A 24,352-nucleotide genomic window follows, 5' to 3' on the forward strand; every position below is an offset into this window, starting at 1 on the left:
AAGGTAAGTAGCCCAGACTCGCTTTCAAAGGGTTTTGGGAAGAACGAACATACACCATTTGCAAAATACAATATATTCTTTCTTTTACAAGTCTATGTAGATATCTAAATCCTTATGTACAAAAGAAGCGCTTGGTTTGGACATGAATCAACAGAGAATGGGGGAGAGGTTAGAGACTGACTTTCTCAAATGGCATCCTATTCCCTATATAGTGCGCTACTTTTGACTAGGGCCTATGGACAAAAGTAGTGCAATATATGGGGAATAGGGTGCGCATTTGGGATGCACCCGTAGGAGCTAAGGCAAAGGAAAATATAACACAGGATGTAAACGAAGGTGAAAAATAACATATTTGACCAATTCTTTCCCCAGTGTGTTTTGGGAGGATGGGAAGGGGCAAGAAGGACAGGTTGGTGTCAGCCTGTAGAGGCGAGTTTCTCACACAAAACTGCTTTCATGAACTGATTGGATCTTGAAGGAGAAGGGATGAGGGCTTTGTCAATAAGAGAATGGATCGATTGCCCAGGCACTGAGAAAGGGGGGAGGCATGGAAGGATGAACAGAGGAGATGAGCTACCCAGACAGGGGGTTTAACAGGCCAATAGGAACGGGGTTGTTCACTGATCAATTATTCACTCAACCAAACACACTCATTTATTCAACCAATCACTCATCAACCACCCATTTATGCTTTCCTTCCTTCTCTCTCACACGCACATGTAAACACATACACTCTGACTGATAGGCACAGAGAGGTAGGGTAAGGGGTAAGCAGGCATGGTATAGCAGAAGCGTCATACTGCTGTCCGGCTATAAAGCACAAAGGTAAACTCACACAGAGGTGTAGGCTACTAACGTGACATAAAAAAAACTACAAGAAACGACTGCCGGATTGACTGGCATCAGAACCATGTCGACATTATTTGAATTAGCATTCCCTTAGCTACATATTTTTAGGGAGAAGCACATGGGTCGGACAGACGTTGTGATATGTGGCGTTGGCACACTTTCTTGGACTAACCACTAAGTGTCTACCAGGGAAAGACATCTGTACTGACGAGTCATCGGTATTGACAAGATTTTGGTAATGACACGTCATTGGTATGACTACAGCTAGTGCAACGCTGCTATTGTCGGGTTCTGGCTATTTCAGGATTGGCACAGTTACAAGGTTAGGAGAAGGTTTAGAGGAGCAAAAGTCGAGGGAATTTTATAAATCTATCAACAGTTAGATGTGAAGATATGAATTGCTATGGTGATAATTCCGAGAAACATTCCTGAATTACTTGAGCAGAATCTATTACCCCCCAAAAAACAACGACAAAAAATTATGTAAATTGTAATTTTTTTATACAAACAAACACTAACGATAAGAAACAAAACCCCTTCATTGAGACACTAGAGAGCAAGTTGTCGCGCTGGTCTAGTACAGAGACAAGTTTAAGAGTTCCCTTAACCGCATATCTGGAGTCAGATTTGCCCATAGTCTCCTAATTGTGAATGGCTTAGGTTCAGCTGATCCTGGATCTGTGTTTGGGCGGAGACTCCTTGCTGTCTGACCAGGGGCCTGGTTACTGGTACTGAGTATCATGCAGCATTTATATGATGATCACGTTTTTTTTCATCCTTACCAACAACATGCAGATACAAGAGCCAGGCACACATTCAGTCAACTCACTCAGCGATCGCATTCAAGAACATCGGATATGTGCGATGGAGACGAGAGCAAACGGAAAACGCTTGATAATATCTGCAAAAGTCTTCCAGATGTTTCTCTCGGTTTGCTAATCCCGACCGACTTCATTACCTAATTGTTACAAAGTTGATATTTTGGGGTACTTTAAATTTTTTTTTTTTTTACATAGAAATATGTTAACCTATCTAACGTAATAAAATCACATTCAGTTGTTGGTATAAAAACTGCGAGATACTATACTTTTTTAAATCACTCATGAATATTTACAAAAGAGTCAATACACTGGTATGTGTTACATTAAAATATTAATTAGAACTAATTGGGGGGGGATGCATGACATCACATAAAAGCAGAAAAGGGAACTAATCATTTAATAACGTGATACTCTAGTCAACATTTGTTATAATGGTGTTATATCCATGTATAAGGGTATAAGCATGCAATATAATATTGCACGGTTCATAGAGTAAGCAAACAATAACTCAACATCAATTTCATTTAGTTGCTACCTCTCAAACAAACAAAAAAACAGAGTTTTAGGTCATTTCCTTCCTAAATCCTCAAGAAATTTCCTCCGGGAACTTAACTTTGAAGGACTTCTTCACGTCAAAGAGAATCATGGCCATTGAGAGACATTTTTGATAAGTGGGCAAACAGTGACAACAAAGTTGAGACATGAGGAGAGTAAAAAGGTTGTCACAAAGTAGTGTTACTTGATCTCGATTTGGTTTTGGATAGACCACCTTTATACTTCTGTTAACCTGTGATTCTTGTGTAGGTGTTTAAAGAAGATGGGACTGTTGCACTGTCTACTTCATCTAACCAGAACTTCTACTGCGTTCTGTCTGAATGTCCACTCACAGTTGTAAACCTAATGACAAGATAACCATACAACCTGTAGCTCAAGGTTCAATATATCCCTGTGTAACTGTAACTTGTGTGTACAGATGCACGATCTTAATTTGAGCCAGTTTGCTACAGCAGGAAAATAATCCCGCGGCTACAGGAAATGTGAATTATTAGGTGGATCATAATTAATAGCCATTTTTTAAAGTAGTTGATACATTTTTCTTCTTCAGGGAAAATCAAGTCTGACATTTCTTTTTTAAACCTCAAATACATTACACATTTTAGTTTGCAATGCAGGAAAGTTGTCCTGCAATATGGTGATCAAATGAAGATCCTACATCTGTATGTGCGTGTTATTGTTAGTGTGTCATGATATTCGTACTGGGTGTGTATTATTTGATGCATATTGAAACATAGGGGCACCTGTTATGACACATATTGAAATAAAATCTCACCAACACAAGGTAAGACTGTAAACATAGTCTCCCTGTACTGACCTCATATTTGGCTCAAACTCTGACCCAATAGCTCAAAACAAGAGATTACGTTTGTAGTTTCCTTGGGTTTCAATGGAGACTAGTATAGCCAGTACAGGGTTTAACAAGAAGTTAACCCTTCGCTCTAGAATCAGTTTTTAAAAAACTGGCATTGTTTCATGGGTTTTGTCCCCACACATTCAAAACAACAGGTCAGTCATCTCAATATCTATCATGATTCATTTCAATATCTATCATGATTCACTTCAATAGGAGTCGATTTCAAATATTTGCCCATTCGAATACAAACACAACGGGTGGGTGGGAAAGTACATCAACCCTACATACACCTCCTTCCTCAAACCTTCATCCTCCCCCTCACCATTAACACACAGCATTTCCACTCACCAACTCCTCTCACTCAGAGCCCCAAGTCCAATTCCTAGAGGACACATCATTAATACATTGATAGAGGAACTCAAAATGGCGGTCGATATCAGGGTCCACGTTGTTGTTGTAAAGTTGGACCAGTTTGGTGGTTGGGAGTTTGGCTCGAAGAAGCTGCAGTTGGTGGAGGGTTAGTGCTAGGTAGGTAGCGGAGGTAGGAAGGGGGGTCCGTGGTCCCCCCCCCCCTTCCTCCTCCTCATACGGTGTGCAGGGAGACCAGGGAGGGATGCATGAACTGGGGGTTGATGAAGGAGAAGCCTGAGAAGTCAGCTTGGTCGATGTTGGCGATGACCAGCTGGTCGGGCGGCGTGAGCTGGGGCTGGGTGCGCGTGAAGAACTTGTCGAAGTTCTCCGCCCCTTTTCCGCACTGCGAGGGAGGGATAGAAAGAGAGAGAGAGACAGAGGTTTTAAAATGGGAGGCGTAGGTGGCTGCAACTGTAACATACGGAACACACAAAGGTAAGAAGAAATACATGTGCAAATAGAAACTGGGCTTGATTAGATATCCCTCCACCTCCATCGCCTGGTCTGCTAAAAGAGAGAACGGAGGGAAAGAGAGAACATTTCACACCTGATACCGCTCTTTCTATTCCTATTCTCCCCCTCCTGTTCCCACGCTAACATCACATGACATGCTCTACATCCCAGCATGAGTCCCAAATGACATCCGATTCCCTTTATAGTGCACTACTTTTGACCAGAGCCCTATGGGCCCTAAAGTAGTGCACTGTAGAGGGAATAGGATGCCATTTGGGAGGAAACCCCAGTCACCTGGATTATAATGTTTTTAATGCAATTGAATCCAATGGTTTTAAAAAGTAACATTGGCGTGCAGCTGTGAAACAGCAATCTGTACTGTACAAACAAGACTTTGGAAAGAGTCGCAGAGGGAATTGAAGGAGATGATGTCAGGATCTCTACAGTCAAACACGTCTTAGTCGCTTCTGACCCGGTAACCTGTATCGATAGAGCTCCTCGTGTTGTTTGAATGTACAGTGGCGTCTGTAATTATTGACACACTAAAGCGTGGCTCAGTTGGTAGGGTTCGATTCCCAAAGGGGACCAGTATGAAAATGTATGCACTTCCTTACTGTTAGTGGTTCAGGGTAAGAGAGTCGGCTAAATGACTCAAATGTAAATGTTAAAAAAAAGATGAGCAATAACGACTGTATAAAATAAATTATTCAAATACTGAGCTATATTGTATGCTCACAAAAATTTGGAAATTATATTATTTTATATTAATAAAACTGCTCAGAAAATAATGTTTTGTTTAACAAGTACAAACGGTCAAAGATCATACCCCCAAGACATGGTAACTTCCCCTGTTATTGTAATGGTGAGAGGTTAGCATGTCTTGAGGATATGATCTTTGACAAACTTTCTCACTCATCGTTATTCACTATTCATTCAGGATTATCCATATTCATTGTCACAACCACATTCATGTAGAAGTGTTTCGAAACATATTCTATTCTTATTCATCATAAAACTGACTCCAAAATGACACAATGCATTTTTTACCATTAATTTCTATTGGGCACAAAATAATCTGAAACACAACCAAATCGAACTGCAAATGCATCCAACAAGTTTGTAGAGTCACAAGCTTGGTGTAGTCATTGCATGCTATGGACCAAACAATTTCTTTAGTTCTAAGAATCATCAAGGGTGTCAATAATTTCGGACCCCACTGTATGTAGAGGTTTTGCGTAACATCGTACCCCCTACTGTATGTAGAGGTTTTACGTAACATCTGACCCCCACTGTATGTAGAGGTTTTACGTAACATCTGACCCCCACTGTATGTAGAGGTTTTACGTAACATCTGACCACCACTGTATGTAGAGGTTTTACATAACATCTGACCCCCACTGTATGTAGAGGTTTTACGTAACATCTGACCACCACTGTATGTAGAGGTTTTACATAACATCTGACCCCCACTGTATGTAGAGGTTTTACGTAACATCTGACCCCCATTGTATGTAGAGGTTTTACGTAACATCTGACCCCCACTGTATGTAGAGGTTTAACGTAACATCTGACCCCCACTGTATGTAGAGGTTTTGCGTAACATCTGACCCCCACTGTATGTAGAGGTTTTGCGTAACATCTGACCCCCCACTGTATGTAGAGGTTTTACGTAACATCTGACCCCCACTGTATGTAGAGGTTTTACGTAACATCTGACCCCCACTGTATGTAGAAGTTTTACGTAACATCTGACCACCACTGTATGTAGAGGTTTTACGTAACATCTGACCCCCACTGTATGTAGAGGTTTTACGTAGCATCTGACCCCCACTGTATGTAGAGGTTTTACGTAGCATCTGACCCCCACTGTATGTAGAGGTTTTACGTAACATCCTGACCCCCACTGTATGTAGAGGTTTTACGTAACATCCTGACCCCCACTGTATGTAGAGGTTTTACGTAACATCGTACCCCCCACTGTATGTAGAGGTTTTACGTAACATCTGACCCCCACTGTATGTAGAAGTTTTACGTAACATCTGACCACCACTGTATGTAGAGGTTTTACGTAACATCTGACCCCCACTGTATGTAGAGGTTTTACGTAACATCCTGACCCCCACTGTATGTAGAGGTTTTACGTAACATCCTGACCCCCACTGTATGTAGAGGTTTTACGTAACATCGTACCCCCCACTGTATGTAGAGGTTTTACGTAACATCTGACCCCCACTGTATGTAGAGGTTTTACGTAACATCTGACCCCCACTGTATGTAGAAGTTTTACGTAACATCTGACCACCACTGTATGTAGAGGTTTTACGTAACATCTGACCCCCACTGTATGTAGAGGTTTAGCGTAACAAATGAGAAGTTCACTTGAATCAAAATAGCAACGTCGCCAATCGACGTACAGCGGGGTTGTCAAAGGGTTAATTGGCGTGTTGACAAGAGCAGAGCAAACCTCTGCTATTAAATGTGAGAGAAGTGGAGCCGCTTTCATCCTGACTGTAAAGACAAACCTATCAATAGCATGGAGACGTATCAGGCGAGGGTGGTTGGATTAGCATTCCACAGCTAACAAGCCACGGTCAACTCTGTGAACGCTCTGGGAGCATGGGTGTACATCTCATTTCTGTCATCTACAAGATGATAGTCCAAGAAAACATACATTATGTGATTGATTTGTATGTATGTACAGTATGACATAGTTCTCAATGGAGTCAAGCCAGCATTCAGTTGTCTTATTTCAATTGTATTGTGTATGTTTTTTAAACTTGAATGCAAAATGGGCAGAGAAAACGATTTACACTTTACATTTGAGTCATTTAGCAGATGCCCTTATCCAGAGTGACCGTAGAATACGTCTGCTTAAGTATTTTGCATCCATCTTGAATGATTGTTACATGACAGTATGTCAATACATCTGAATAAGAGCAGCTGCTCTAGCCCTACGGCATTACTGAAGAACATTAAGGCGACTGGGACGCAAATGGCACAAAATGGCCGCCAACACCAAAAATACTGCTGTCAGTATTTTTACGTAACATCTGACCCCCGCTGTATGTAGAGGTTTTACGTAACATCTGACCCCCACTGTATGTAGAGGTTTTACGTAACATCTGACCCCCAGTATACTGCTGTCACACTTCTGACACCATTTAAAGCGCCTGGCACTGTGGCTTGAACTTGTGAAGGCCTCAATTGTTCTTCCTCACACAATGTTCCTTCTAACAATTGATAGGCGAAGGCCTGTAGAGTTTGGTGGAACATTTATTTTCAAAGGCAACCTTCCCCAAAATGGTGGTTTATTTTGCAGGCTACTGGTAGGTTGCAGTGATTCCCTCTTGGGTTGGGTCTTAAGAGTCTGAGGATTGTCGCCAGTACCTTGGGTAATTGGGTAAATTCAAATAGATAACTCAAAACGCTTTAGGACCATTACATTACTAAGGAAACAGTCAACACATAAAATGACAATGGTAAATCTATAATAACACACCAAAGTTCATAGGGGCATTACAGAGAGCACAGGTAGTGGGGACTGGGGAATTAAAGACTTATTCTCTAACTTCACAGTGTGGTTCTGTGTTTACACCAGAAACCCTGCTGCACCTCTTATTCTCGCTCTGTCCTCATCAGTTATTCCACCTACACTGTGTGTGTGTGTGTGTTTGTCCTACTTAATAGGCTTTAAATCTCCCCAGGGACCTGGCAGGGAATATCCCTACCTCTCTATATCTCTCTCTGTACTGTAAGCCGACATGGGAAAAGGATATGGGTTGATTTACATTACTTAGCAGAGAAGCAGATGCAAGCTGTACTGTGCTGGCCTCGTCACGCACCTGTAACAGGGTTGGTTATGCTTCCTCTTGCTACTGCAGAAATATTTATTTGGATGTTTATTTATTCAGATTGGTTAGTTGAATTTACATGTCAATAAGGTGTAATGCCATTGGCCACACTTGCAGATAGGGGAAGATTGGTGATATATTGACTCCAAATCTACACCAATCACTGATTAGGACACCTCAGAAATACACCCAACATAGTTGCTGGAACCATGCCAGAAAGGACAATGTGAAAGGTAAAAATCCGAGCCAGCACGGTAATATTTGGGTTGGCATGATAGTGTGAAAGTGTTTTTTTAACATGGAAAGCCTGGGTCTGGATGTGGAAGTTTTTTCTCCAGAGTGGAATTCACTATGGATTCCCTATGGAGGTCTACATTGTTGCACAGCTGTGTGTGTTCCACTGTGGTTGGAAAACCTCCATTGATTGGGTCGGTGTGGTCGTCTACACGGCACGTTGGTGGTGGCATGTGTCTGTTCAAAGTAGAAAAGTCCTGTTGTCCTATATTCCGAGTTGTGTGGTGTGTGTGTGTTCAGTGAGCCTGTGTCCTCCTTGACTCCTACACTGACAGACAGGTGACACTGGCTCCCAGCCACCCACTGTCACTCCGTGTCAAGACGCAGTAGAACGGAGAAGAGGAAAACAGCAGCAACACACATCAACATAGAAGAGAGAAGGCACATACTGATATGGCGACATTTGACGCAAAAGAGCACAGATCTCCTCATAATATATATTGTTGAAGAAAAGACGCAGATTGATTCACGCTGACAGATTACGATGACGTTTATGGGTTTTGTACCAAATGACGGCCGAAACAACAGCATACTCCATACTACAGACACAAAGATGTGTGCACTCAAACACATACCTCTGTCAAACCGACCCCACGCACACACATCCTCGCTCTCAATGTGTCCACAAAAGAGATGGATGAAAAGGAGTATTGCACAAAGTCCTCCCATCCACCTCTTTCATCCGTCTCCTCGAATACTGTAGTGTCTATTTGGCCTGTTTGAACAATGGCCAGTCAGTCACACTGTAGCGGTATTTATCAGACAGGGGTAAAGATAAAGATTTTGTTCGGGCGCCAGGCAGGTATTAACCATGCCGAAAGGAAAAGAGTAGAATAGAGAGAGTACCACTACCAGACCCACACACATCAGCAGAAGAGACTGCCTAGAGTGTAGCCTGTTTACCAGATAGCCAGTGGAGAGAAAAGAGAATACACACGCTATAAAACCCACATCACAGCACAGGGGTAACCCCACCAAGAATACCTCATACAATCATAATAATAATAATAATAATAATAATAATAATAATAATAATAATGGCAGAGCAATTGAACAGCAACTTCATAGAAACAATTTACAAGAAAGAACCCAGTCATCAACAGAGGATTTGCAATAATCTGTATTATCTTCCAGTGGAGGAGTGCAGAGGGTTTGAATGTGGGGGGTGTTCTTAGAAAAAACAAAGGCCTTAAAAGTGTCCACAATCTTCTCGGCCACATGTCATTAGTACACCCCACCTCAATACAATTCAAATAACAATCCACAACTTGCAAGCAACCTCCCTTTTAACTAAAATGTCCACCCAAATACTTCTGGCAGGGCAATAATAGTCCAGCTCTAATGAACATCAACCGGAAGTGCATTTGAAAAATAGAAAGTCTGCTGCAGTGTAAAGCACTGGAACGATAGAGGGAAGAAAGAGAGAGAGAGAGAGAGATCTTAGCTGTGGTCTTCAGGCTTGCAGTTGTCCTGTCTGGCCGTCCGATGGTTTGTATGTCAAAGCTTCGCAACAATGTTGCTACTAATCTATAACAGGTGCAGTCCCAAACGATAACGACCACGACCTAGAGCGGTCACACCGATTATTGAGTTAAACACTTTATAAACTACACACGCTGAAAATAAACAAGGACATAGCAGCACAGCACACACAATCAAACTGTCGCGCCAACCAAGAGCTCCTCCCCAAAGAGCTGTCTTTATTTCCTCCTTCCTTACTGCTGATGCGCTCTTAAAGTGGCAGCGCACGGTGAAGGCTCTGTGCAGGATTTCGCCACAACACATCTCATATTGATCTTGACAAACAATCTCCTACACGGTTTCCCAAATCTTCCACTAAAGGCAATACATTTCTGTCCCAACTTATTTTCTCATCACCTCCTCTCCTCTTTTTCATCCTCCCCCTTTTGCCTCTGAGACCTAACCCCCATATGCAAATGTGTCTCTAGTCAATTACCCTTCTATTCAATTAATTCAGGAAGTCAAGTGCAATTCCAATTCCAGCTTACTTCCTGAATTGACTGAATGCTGACCCCAATGAAATTGACTCAAACCTGCTGTATAGCTTAGTTTCGTTGTGTTTAATGTTTGTTACAATGTCACTCATTGTACACGCTACGTTGTGCTACTCTTAATGACAGATGGCATTGCTCGTAAACTGCTGTTTGAGTATTTATCTGTCACACACACGCAAAAAACCACTCGCACTCAAGCATATTAAATGAATTCTATTTAGTATGATGAATGGCTGTCTGTTTCTATTAAAATACTTGCTGAAGTATTCTCTCTCTCTCCATCCCTAACTATCTCTCTCTCTCTCTCTCTCACTCACTCCCTATCCTACTGCAGAACGACCTCAGCATCTCACTGTTGTTTTGATGATCTTCTTACTAGTTATACAGTGCCTTCAGAAAGTATTCATACCCCTCAACTTATTCCACATTTTGTTGTTACAGCCTAAATTCAAATTGGATAAAATATATATTTTTTAACCCATCTCCACACAATACCCCAATAGAAGTTTTGGCAAATGTATTGAAAATTATATACAGAAATATCTCATTTGCATAAGTATTCACACCTCCGAGTCAATACTTTGTCAGCGAATACAGCTGTGAGTCTTTCTGGGTAAGTCTCTAAGAGCTTTCCACACCTGGATTGTGCAACATTGGCCCATTATTCTTTTCAAAATTCTTCAAGCTCTCACATCAATTGTTGATCATTGCTAGACAACCATTTTCAAGCTGATTTAAGTCAAAACTGTAACTTGGCCACTCAGGAACATTCACTGCCTTCTTGGCAAGCAAATTCCGTGTAGATTTGGCCTTGTGTTTCAGGTTATTGTCCTGCTGAAAGGTGAATTAATCTCCTAGTGTCTGGTGGAAAGCAGACTGAACCAGGTTTTCCTCTAGGATGTTGCCTGTGCTTAGATCCATTCCGTTTCTTTTATCCTGAAAAACACCCCAGACTTAAAGATAACAAGCATACCCATAACATGATGCAGCCACAACTATGCTTGAAATTATGCAGAGTGGTACTCAGTAATGTGTTGTATTGGATTTGCCCCAAACAAAACACTTTATATTCAGGACAAAAATGTAATTGCTTGGCAATTTTTTTTCCAGTATTGCTTAGGTGCCTTGTTGCAAACAGGATGCATGTTTTATTCTGTACAGGCTTCCTTCTTTTCACTCTGTCAATTATGTTAGTATTGTGCAGTAACTACAATGTTGTTGATCCGTCCTCAGTTTTCTCCTATCACATGTAACTGTTTTAAAGTCACCATTGGCCTCATGCTGAAATCTCTGAATGGTTTCCTTCCTCTCAGGCAACTGAGTTAGGAAGGACGCTTGTATCTTTGTGGGTGTATTGCTACACCATCCAATGTGTCATTAATAACGTCACCATGCTCAAAGGGATATTCAATGTCAACTTTTCTTTACCCTTCTACCAACAGGTGCCCTTCTTTGCAAAGCATTGGAAAACCTCCCTGGTCTTTGTGGTTGAATCTGTGACTGAAATTCATTGCTCGACTGAGGGACCTTAAAGATAACTGTATGTGTGGGGTAAAGAGATTAGGTAGTCATAAAAAAATCATGTTAACCACTATTATAGCACACAGAGTGAGTCCATGTAACTTATCATGCAACTTGTTAACATTTTACTCCTGAACTTATTTAGGCTTGCAAAAACAAATTGACTCAAGACATTTCAGCTTTTCATTTTGAATGAATTTGTAAAAATGTCAAAAAACAGAACTTCACTTTGACACTATGGGGTATTGTGTAGTAACAGAACATCTATATTTAATCCATTTTAAATTCAGGCTGTAACACAACAAAATGTGGAAGAAGTCAATGGATGTGAATACTTTGAGGCACTGTATCGTTGGTCAACAACACTCAAAATACTACAGTTGTTTCATCCATCCTTTAAAATCAGTTGGTCTATAGTAATATCCTAATTGTTCTTTAGTAATCAGAGAATACTATTATGTTTCTTTCTCACATGAATCTAAAAGGGAAAATCCAAAAAGAACACAGACAACCACCACCACTGAAAACATACATACGACGGGACAAGTGGACATGCTTTAACAAATAACACGACTAAATCTACTAGGACTCATACAGTCCAAAATGTAGATTGGTGAGTTTGTGCATACAGTATTTTTCATGTGTTTGTCTGTGTGTGTATGTGTGTGTTTGTGTCTGACCTACAATATGTGTGTTTAACACCATCCCAGCCGTGCCTTATGTTCCAATCCAACACTTCCTCAATATGACTACCTTAAAAACGTAAATTAAACGCTGAGTCTCAAGTAGCCGTTTGTCCCTTTTAATACCCGGGCAACGACACAAATGTAATCAAATAAATGCCCTTTTTAAATAAACGCCGGCTCTAAATGTATTATTTACCAGGTTACCATGAATTGTTTACGAGGTTTATCGTTTGATTTGTTACATTAAATAATTCAGAGATCACAAAAAAAAAATGAAGGCAATCTCTTTTTTATAGCCTGTAAGAAACCGCTAACCATTGACTGCTAACAGCTTAGAACTGCTAGCTAACTGACAAGCAGAAAAACAGTCAACAACATAGGGAGTACAAACCCCTAGAAATTGGCTGATCGCCCTCTAGTGGAAAATGCACTGTTAACAGGAGAAAAATTCTGGCAAGGAATTATTATTATTATTTTTTTCTTAATAGAGGCATACTAAGACAAAATAAACATGACACAGCATGTAAATGATAACACATTAGTGCAGGGAATGAAGAAATGAATTAAAATGTTGGAAGTGAATGCTGGAATTAAACATGCAAATGAGCAAAAGCTGTGCTCATTAAGGAAATAGACACCTGGCTCAAATAGAAGTTTGTCTCCAATAAGCACCTGTTGTGTGCAGTGATTGAAGCAAATAAACACCCGGGCTATTAACTGAAGTTTTACGGTAAGCTCCCTGACCACAGTGATTCCATCACCATTAATCAGCAAGTCTCATATCCTTCCACTTTGACCCACTTCCATCTTTACAAACTTAAACCACATATCAAGTGGTTCTCTAAATATGAGTCTAGATAAGCTATGTCTATAAATAGCTACTGTAGCAGGTGTTCTTGTTATTCTTCCCTGCGGTCTATCTGTCCTGCTCTGTTTCCGATAGATGGATAAACCCTCTAGTGTTCATAATCTGGGTCTCGCTGTACCTGGCTATTAAATGGCAATCTCCCAGCTGTCAGAACAGGCATGAAGTGTGATTGATTCAGGAGGAGAGGACTGAAGAGGAGGAGAGGATGAGAGGGGGATGAGGATGAGAGGGGGATGAGGATGAGAGGAGAAGAGGATTAGAGAGACAAAGTCAGGTCAGGGAGGGATGGAGGGAGGGATGGATGGCGGTGTAAAGATGAATCTAATGACAGCCAATTGGTTGTAATAGACTCCCGGTGGTGCCTGTGTTACAGTGGAGTTGGATTGAAATGGATGATGGTTATTATAGGTCAGGGGAAGAGGTTTAGTTCTCTCTAACACACACACACACACACACACACACACACACACACACACACACACACACACACACACACACACACACACACACACACACACACACACACGCACACACAGACTGAATGACACGTCTCCAGCATGCACATTGCACATGCAGACCAATATAGCTAAAGCACGTTATGCATGCATGCATGCACACACACACACACAATGGTCTCTCCATATATCTTTTTACTTTCCATCTATCATTCTCCTTTCATCTTGTCACTTGCCTTTCATCCACACACACCTGCATTCAAACACACTCCTCTACCCACATACTCATACTGGAGTCCACACACCAACACACACCTCTACCTACATACTCATACTGGAGTCCACACACCAACACACACCTCTACCTACATACTCATACTGGAGTCCACACACCAACACACACCTCTACCCACATACTCATACTGGAGTCCACACACCAACACACACCTCTACCCACATACTCATACTGGAGTCCACACACCAACACACACCTCTACCTACATACTCATACTGGAGTCCACACATCAACACACACATCTACCCACATACTCATACTGGAGTCCACACACCTCTACCTACATACTCATACTGGAGTCCACACACCAACACACACCTCTACCCACATACTCATACTGGAGTCCACACACCAACACACACCTCTACCCACATACTCATACTGGAGTCCACACATCAACACACACCTCTACCTACATACTCATACTGGAGTCCACACACCTCTACCTACATACTCATACTGGAGTCCACACACCAACACACACCTCTACCCACATACTCATACTGGAGTCCACACACCAACACACACCTCTACCCACATACTCATACTGGAGTCCACACATCAACACACACCTCTACCTACATACTCATACTGGAGTCCACACACCTCTACCTACATACTCATACTGGAGTCCACACACCAACACACACCTCTACCCACATACTCATACTGGAGTCCACACACCAACACACACCTCTACCTACATACTCATACTGGAGTCCACACACCAACACACACCTCTACCCACATACTCATACTGGAGTCCACACATCAACACACACCTCTACCTACATACTCATACTGGAGTCCACACACCAACACACACCTCTACCTACATACTCATACTGGAGTCCACACACCAACACACACCTCTACCCACATACTCATACTGGAGTCCACACACCAACACACACCTCTACCTACATACTCATACTGGAGTCCACACACCAACACACACCTCTACCCACATACTCATACTGGAGTCCACACACCAACACACACCTCTACCTACATACTCATACTGGAGTCCACACACCTCTACCTACATACTCATACTGGAGTCCACACACCAACACACACCTCTACCTACATACTCATACTGGAGTCCACACACCAACACACACCTCTACCTACATACTCATACTGGAGTCCACATACCAACACACACCTCTACCCACATACTCATACTGGAGTCCACACACCAACACACACCTCTACCTACATACTCATACTGGAGTCCACACATCAACACACACCTCTACCCACATACTCATACTGGAGTCCACACATCAACACACACCTCTACCTACATACTCATACTGGAGTCCACACACCAACACACACCTCTACCTACATACTCATACTGGAGTCCACACACCAACACACACCTCTACCTACATACTCATACTGGAGTCCACACACCAACACACACCTCTACCTACATACTCATACTGGAGTCCACACATCAACACACACCTCTACCCACATACTCATACTGGAGTCCACACACCAACACACACCTCTACCTACATACTCATACTGGAGTCCACACATCAACACACAAATTGAATCCAGCGCGAGACTACAGGGACAGTGGGATGCCAGTATTCACCTTGTGAGAAGCACTGGAGACCTTGGGGCTTGAAACAGAAGTGTGCTGCATATTTAAAAGGAAGATAGACAATGAAGACACACACACACACCTGAACGTGCACACCGAATGACTTACTTTGTCCCACTTTCATAATAAAGTATGTGTTTGTCTGTGTGGGTGCGTGTGCGTACATGGATTCAGAAACACGCCCTGACTTCGTATGACAGCGAGGCCGCTCATGTTAAAGACATACATACATAATGCATGGACATGCTGTTAATTAAGCATTGCCAACGCCTTCCATTGCGACAGTCTAAGTCATTATACAGGTCTTACAGGGTTGTTTTGACCGTGTTTAAAATGGGGGACAACGAGAAGCTGCATTCGTTCATGGTTTGGCTCTGGTCCAGGGCGTTATGTGCGGCTGAGCCTTCTTCCACTGCGTCTGGATGAACGGAAAGAATCAGGAGGTTGACGTAACACCCTGGACCAGAGCGAGGACAGATCGCTACGGAAGGGTTTGATGGTTGGTCATGAGTCAACTAGCCTGCTGCATTGCTGCTGAAATGTGGACCCTCCACATTAGGCGGCGCCCAAATGGCACCCTATTCCCTCTATAGGGCACCATGTAAGGAATAGTGTGCCATTTGGGACTAATCCACAGTTGGTGTAGTTGCATCCGTTGGGTTGATTGGATAACACTTGACATTAAGTTGTCCCTATTATGATGTAACTAACACGGTAATAACTGCTAACATAGTAGTTATAGGTTTTACTATGTCATTCCATGGTAATAGGGCTGTTGCGGAATCAGTTATTACACAACTGGAACAAGGAATGTGTAAGTACACATTAACTTGCCGAAGGTTATTCCACATGTGTGACTACGGATGTTATTACATGCTCGGTGTCTACTATGTAACTACTGTTTTGTAATTACACATTTGAAAGTCAACTGTGAATGTTGGCCTCTGGGGAATATTCTCATTGCTGGGAGATCTAAGCACGTACTGTATGTGTACTTACATAGTAGTACTGCTTGAATTATATACAAATATATACATACAATATGAAAATATAATGAGGTTGAATGAGGAATATGTGTGGTATATACACTACCGTTAAAAAGTTCAGGGTCACTAAGAAATTTCCCGCAAACACCAGTCTCAACGTCAACAGTGAAGAGGCGACTCCGGGATGCTGGCCTTCTAGGCAGAGTTCCTCTGTCCAGTGTCCGTGTTATTTTGCCCATCTTAATCTTTTATTTTTATTGGCCAGTCTGAGATATGGCTTTTTCTTTGCAACTCTGCCTAGAAGGTAAGCATCCCAGAGTCGCCTCTTCACTGTTGACGTTGAGACTGGTGATTTGCGGGTACTATTTAATGAAGCTGCCAGTTGAGGACTTGTGAGGCGTCTGTTTCTCAAACTAGACACACTAATGTCCTTGTCCTCTTGCTCAATTGTGCACCAGGGCCTCCCACTCCTCTTTCTATTCTGGATAGAGCCAGTTTGCTCTGTTCTGTGAAGGGAGTAGTACACAGCTTTGTATGAGATCTTCAGTTTCTTGGCAATTTCTCGCATTGAATAGCCTTCATTTCTTAGAACAAGAATAGACTGACGAGTTTCAGAAGAAAGTGCTTTGTTTCTGGCCATTTTGAGCCTGTAATCGAACCTACAAATGCTGATGCTCCAGATACTCAACTAGTCTAAAGAAGGCCAGTTGTATTGCTTTTATTGCTTCTTTAATCAGCACAATAGTTTCGGCTGTGCTAACATAATTGCCAAAGGGTTTTCTAATGATCAATTAGCCTTTTAAAATTATAAACTTGGATTAGTTAACACAACGTTCCATTGGAACACAGGAGTGATGGTTGCTGATAATGGGCCTCTGATCGCCTATGTAGATATTCCATAAAAAATCTGCCGTTTCCAACGACAATAGTCATTTACAACATTAACAATGTCTACACTGTATTTCTGATCAATTTGATGTTATTTTACTGGACAAAAAATGTGCTTTTCTTTCAAAAACAAGGACATTTCTAAGTGACCCCAAACTTTTGAACGGTAGCGAATATGTGAATAAAATGAGTAGTATTATTGTATTGTAGCCCATGCCGAGGCTTTGTCGTTAGAAAAGGTTGTCTTTTGTTCAGTGTGACGACAGAGACCATAGCCGCTGGGGCATTGCCATGCTAAACAAATGGTGCTGGACCGGAATGGACTGTAACCTGTGAGAGTTGCCAAACAGACACCATTCAGATGCAGGCCAATCTGATCTGACAACAGACCAGGTGGGAGTCTGCCTGGGCTCTACTATGGTGACAGACGGCCCCCGGACATTCACAGGTGTGTTTGTGTGTGTGTATTGTATACGTTTGCATAGTTTGTAAGTGTGTGTGTGTAAGTATGCTCCCGCGTGTGTATGTGTCTGTGTATACATAAATGTTTGTGTGTGTGAGTGGATGTTGTTACTCATCTGAATGGGAAACTGAGATCACATCAGATAGTAAGCAACCACACACTCCTCAGTGGAGTAAATGTCCATTGTGTGTGACAACGGGCCAAACATACCAATGAATACAAAGCTACGATTGCGCCACCATTTCAATAATTTTGCATTTAAGATGAAACATAGATTACCACAGCGAATAACAACTTGTACAATGTCATTTTTTTAACCTCATTTTAATCAGACATGGGTAGGTTGTGTGTGTGTGACTCACCCCTTTGGGCTTGAAGGGGGGTTGGATCTCGCGGTTCTGGAGACGTTCCCAGTCGATGCGTCTGAAGAAGGCGTGCTCCCGGATGTCCCTCTCGCCCTCAGAGCCGCAGCCCAGACGCTTCGACGGGTGTTTGGTCATCAGCTGGGAGGGATAAGGAGTGAAAGGCCCTAGAGTTAGAATGGAAATTCTACAGATAGAAATGTCACTATTGTGTCAATCAGGGAAGGACCACAGAGATAGTGGCATTTAGATCTACAGAAACCCATGTGATCATCAGCAGGCAGCAGGCGGAGGATGAGAGAGCCAGTCAGAACGGCTGGAGTAGACAGACCGTAGAAAAGATAGCCATAGAAAGACTAAATAGATTCCATATTCTATTATTTGCTCATTGGCTGAGGTTGGGAAAAGAAGAAGGGAGGAATGGGAACATGAGTCATTATGAGTTTAATGGACACCATAGAAATAGGATGAGTGGAATGGATAACAACAGACTCAGAGCAAGTTAGTATTGGAGTCAATATGGGGGCAGTTATTTTCTACGCTTCCTCTTTTTATTCTCTCTTATTCTCTCTTTTTTCTGGGTCAGTAGGGAGCCAAACAGATGGGGGGTTGGTAAAAAGGAATTTGTCTCTCTTAGATGTAATGTGTTATTGTTGTCACTTACAATCGCACAGCAGGAGGCGACATGGGGGCGCACTTTGTAGAAAACAACAACTCGACATTGAAAAACCATCAAACAATTGTATTTCCTTGTTAAACTAGAGGAGGAGAAACCACACTCAAACAACATCATGACAAATGTCAATAATGACAGGCACTCTTTGTGGGTTGGATTCCCACTGGGGCCTGCAGTGCGAAAATGTGCGAACGTACAAAAGTAAGTTGTTTTGGATAAAAGCATCCGCTAAACGGCATATACAGTTGAAGTCGGAAGTTTACATACAGCTTAGCCAAATACATTTAAACTCAGTTTTTCACAATTCCTGACATTTAATCCTAGTAAAGATTATCTGTCTTAGGTCAGTTAGGATCGCCAATTTATTTTAAGAATGTGAAATGTCAGAATAATAGTAGAGAGAATGATTTATTTCAGCTTTTATTTCTTTCATCACATTCCCAGTGGGTCAGAAGTTTACATACACTCAATTAATATTTGGTAGCATTGCCTTTAAATATTTTAACTTGGTTCAAACATTTTGGGTAGCCTTCCACAAGCTTCCCACAATAAGTTGGGTGAATTTTGGCCCATTCCTCCTGACAGAGCTGGTGTAACCGAGTCAGGTTAGCAGGCCTCCTTGCCCGCACACGCTTTTTCAGTTCTGCCCACAAATTTTCTATGCGATTGAGGTCAGGGCTTTGTGGCCACTCCAATACCTTGACTTTGTTGTCCTTAAGCCATTTTGCCACAACTTTGGATGTATACTTGGGGTCATTGTCCATTTGGAAGACCCATTTGCGACCAAGCTTGAACTTCCCGACTGATGTCTTGACATGTTGCTTCAATATATCCACTTAATTTTCCTTGCTCATGATGCCATCTATTTTGTGAAGTGCACCAGTCCCTCCTGCAGCAAAGCACCCCCACAACATGATGCTGCCACCCCCGTGCTTCACGGTTGGGATGGTGATCTTCGGCTTGCCAGCATCCCCCTTTTTCCTCCAAACATAACAGTGGTCATTATGGCCAAACAGTTCTATTTTTGTTTCATCAGACCAGAGGACATTCCTCCAAAAAGTACAATCTTCGTCCCCATGTGCAGTTGCAAACCGTAGTCTGGCTTTTTTTAAGGCGGTTTTGGAGCAGTGGCTTCTTCCTTGCTGAGCGGCTGATAAAAGAGTTTATAAGGTTTAAATATAAATGATTAAATAATTATACCCGGAAACTTAACCATTAGGGATTAGAGGTTATGTAGCATGGATAAGGAGTAATTAAAAGTATTAAACATAAGTCCAACTAGGTTAGACTGGGAGAGAGAGAAATGTGTGTATGCTTAAGAAAACACCTAGAAACAATTAAACTATGGTTGAACCGACCCGGCTATAACTCTGGGAAGATAATATAGGGCAGGGAGCACCCCTCCAGGTTTCCTTTATCTGGGGGGGACTGGAACTGTCAGCTGGGTAGTGAGAAACTGTGGTGAGAATTGTAGAGAAGAAGATAGCTCTCCTAATGTGTGTGGAAGTATGTGCGCAGCTATAAAATGGATGTCTTTGTATTCTTGACTTCAGAGTGCTCTCGTGAATAAACATTTGACTATTGTAGGCTGGGCCTCTGTCTGTTTTCATTTAAACCAGTATCTTACAAATTCTGGGTTGCAGACTGAGTAGTTAATTGAAGTTCAGTTTATGAACATTGAGAACAAAATTCTCTTATCAGCGGCCTTTCAGGTTATGTCGATATAGGACTCGTTTGACTGTGGATATAGATACTTTTTTACCTGTTTCATCCAGCATCTTCACAAGGTCCTTTGCTGTTCTTCTGGGATTGATTTGAACTTTTCGCGCCAAAGTACGTTCATCTCTAGGAGACAGAACGCGTCTCCTTCCTGAGCGGAATGATGGCTGTGTGGTCTCATGGTGTTTATACTTGCTTACTATTGTTTGTACAGATGAACGTGGTACTTTCAGGCGTTTGGAAATTGCTCCCAAGGATGAACCAGAAGTTTTTTTCTGAGGTCTTGGCTGATTTCTTTTGATTTTCCCATGATGTCAAGCAAAGAGGCACTGAGTTTGAAGGTAGGCCTTGAAATACATCCACAGGTACACCTCCAATTGACTCAAATGATGTCAATTAGCCTATCAGAAGCTTCTAAAGCCATGACAATTTTCTGGAATTTTCCAAGCTGTTTAAAGGCACAGTCAACTTAGTGTATGTAAACTTCTGACCCACTGGAATTGTGATACAGTGAATTATAAGTGAAATAATCTGTCTGTAAACAATTGTTCGAAAAACAACTTGTGTCATGCTCAAAGTAGATGTCCTAATCGACTTGCCAAAACTATAGTTTATGAACAAGAAATTTATGGAGTGGTTGAAAAATGAGTTTTAATGACTCCAACCTAAGTGTATGTAAAGTTCCGACTTCAACTGTATTATATATTATAAAAAAAGGAAAACAGTACTTTTTTTATACAGTACCAGTCAAAGGTTTGGACACACCTTACTCATTCCAAATTATTTTCTTTATTTTTACAATTTTCTACATTGTAGAATAATAGTGAAGGCATCAAAACTATGAAATAACACATATGGAATCATGTAGTAACCCCATTTTGTTTTTAACAATTCTCAATATATTTTATATTCTTCAAAGTAGCCACCCTTTGCCTTGATGACAGCTTTGCACACTTTTGGCATTCTCTAAACCAGCTTCACCTGGAATGCTTTTCCAACAGTCTTGAAGGAGTTCCCTCATATGCTGAGCACTTGTTGGCTGCTTTTCCTTCACTCTGCGGTGATTGTGATTGCCGGGTGATTGTGATTGCCAGGGCATTCGATGCAGCACTCCATCACTCTCCTTCTTGTTCAAATAGCCCTTACACAGCCTGGAGGCATTCAGCTAGTCTGCTTCTCACAAAGACATGACGGCTGGAAACAAAAATCTCAAATATGGACTCATCAGACCAAAAGGACAGATTTCCACCGGTTTAATGTCCATTGCATGGGTTTCTTAGCCCAAGCAAGCCTCTTCTTCTTATTGGTGTCCTTTAGTAGTGGTTTCTTTGGAGCAATATGACCATGAAGGCCTGATTCACGCAGTCTCCTCTGAACAGTTGATGTTGAGATGTGTCTGTTACTTGAACTCCATGAAGCATTTATTTGGGCTTCAATTTCTGAGGCTGGTAACTCTAATGTACTTATCCTCTGAAAGCATAGGTAACTCTGGGTCTTCATTTCCTGTGGCGGTCCTCATGAGAGCCCGTTTCATCATAGCCCTTGATGGTTTTTGCGACTGCACCTGAAGAAACTTTCAAAGTTCTTGACATTTTCCGGATTGACTGACGTTCATGTCTTAAAGTAATGATGGACTGTCGTTTCTCTTTGCTTATTTGAAATGTTCTTGCCATAATATGGACTTGGTCTTATACCAAATAGGGCTATCTTCTGTATGCCACCCCTACCTTGTCACAACACAACTGATTGGCTCAAACGCAAAAAGAAGGAAAGAAATTCCACAAATTAAGTTTTAACAAGGCACACCTGTTAAATGAAATGCATTCCAGGTGACTACCTCATGAAGCTGGTTGAGAGAATGCCAAGAGTGTGCAAAGGGTGGCTATGTTGAAGAATCTCAAATATAAAATATATTTTGATTTGTTTAACACTTTTTTGGTTACTACATGATTCCATATGTGTTATTTCATAGTTTTGATGTCTTCACTATTATTCTACAATGTAGAAAACAGTAAAAAATAAAGAAAAACTCTGGAATGAGTAGGTGTTCTAAAACTTTTGACGAACTGTATATAATAATTATTTTTTTTAATAGATTTTCCTTTATTATTTTCCCCTAACCCTACCATCCCTCCCCTAATTGCAGTATACTAATGGACAGCAACACTTAGGATTCTACTTCCAGCTTATACATACTATATACATTTTACAGACACAGTATATTTTACAGCAGTTTACATTCCTAGTTGAACACGAATTCTAGCTCGCTTTTCTCTCTTTCTTTCTTTAAGTTTCTCAACAGCGTGCGTGGACTTAGATAGCCCTATTAGAAAGTTGCCCACCTACATTGGAACATAACGCTCATTAGGTGTGTGTCTGTCAGTGGGTGTGCGTTACATCAGCAGGGGATGACATTGGTTGCATAGCCAGCCTTGCAGATACAGTACAGTTTCTTAACAGAAAAACATAATAATGTGTTGTCATTGTAAAAAAAGTATTCCTGACCACGTCCAAAATTGCACCCTATCCCCTTCGTAGTGCACTACTTTTGACCAGAGTCTTTGTCGTGGGAGGAAGAGTGATATCCATTGCAATTTATTTTTAGTTTGAAACTCTGAACTTTTGGCAGCAACATAGCATCTGGGTATAGTGGAATATACTGTAGGATAGCATAGGATGGGGGAGTAAAACGAATCCAGATACTTATCTAACTCCAGAAACCTTTAAGCTACATTTGCTCAGGCCTCTAGCCCAACACTCACTCACCAAACCACGACTCTCTCTGTAATTCTCCTGAACACAGTCGCCAGCCCAGTCCCGATATTCTATCCCATTCGTCATTTCACAGTCTTTGCAAGGGAGTTTGAGGTGAGTCTGTGAACGTGTGTGTGTGAGTGAGTAATCCTAGCTGGTCTAAAGGTGCAGAAAACTCATCCCAGCTGCAGTGTGAAGAGGCCAGGGAGAGTAATGAGAAAAGCTTGGCTAGAGCGCCTTCACACCTCTCCTCTCCTCTCCTCAAAAATTGCAGTGACACAGCGGTGGGGTGATGGCGGCAAAGCATGCTGGGTAATGTAACAACGCCAAAAATAACAGCCAGTCCCTATCTACTCCTGTCGTCTGTCGGTGGCAGCCACAGAATTGTGACTTAGACACGTGTGTGTGTGTGTGTGTGTGTCACAGCTGGTGAAAAGGAAAAAGTAATTTGTTAGGGTTGTGTTCCCAGGTTATGCTGTTCCCCTACAAGGGAACCCTTGTACGCTGCAAACCGAATCCTGTCTCCTTTGCTCGACTTCACCTTCAAAATGTAAACTTGAGGCCCAAAAGCGGCCTGAGAATCAGTCTGTGTCTGTCTCTGGCTGGTGAGCTAAGAAATCATGACCAGGTTCTCAGTGTTCTCTCCTTGCTAGAACACACACACGCACGCGCACACACCTCCCCGAGACCTTCTATCCATGCGAGCCTTAGAGGATGGCCCGTCCACAAAGGCAGAGCATTGGATCAAAGCAAATCCCCCATCTGCAGAAACAATGGAGGGACCTCACTCTCTTCCCTATGGGCCCTGGTCAAAAGTAATGCACTACAAAGGGAATAGGGTGCCATTTGGGATAGATGGAGGGATTTGAGGTAAAACGCTGTAGGACATTTCTGCTGCAACCTAAATACTACAGATGTAGAATCTTCCATTTTTTTTGAGGAGAGAGAGAGAT

At 41.9% G+C, this 24,352-nt stretch overlaps 1 protein-coding gene across 1 annotated transcript in view; it reads right to left on the reverse strand.

Moving 5' to 3' along the window:
- Positions 1 to 1,817: 1,817 nt before the first annotated feature.
- The window catches only part of LOC120065642 (protein kinase C alpha type), a 218,668-nt gene continuing 196,133 nt past the window's right edge, over positions 1,818 to 24,352 (reverse strand). Inside the window, exons 16-17 of the mRNA XM_039016710.1 lie at positions 18,251 to 18,391; positions 1,818 to 3,835 (exon numbers count right to left, since the gene is read on the reverse strand). Of these exons, the coding sequence (XP_038872638.1) occupies positions 3,665 to 3,835; positions 18,251 to 18,391 (312 nt within the window). The 3' untranslated portion in view covers positions 1,818 to 3,664. The remainder of the gene's footprint in view (positions 3,836 to 18,250; positions 18,392 to 24,352) is intronic.

This window comes from Salvelinus namaycush, chromosome 2 (assembly GCF_016432855.1).
Source record: "Salvelinus namaycush isolate Seneca chromosome 2, SaNama_1.0, whole genome shotgun sequence".
NCBI lineage: Eukaryota > Metazoa > Chordata > Actinopteri > Salmoniformes > Salmonidae > Salvelinus > Salvelinus namaycush.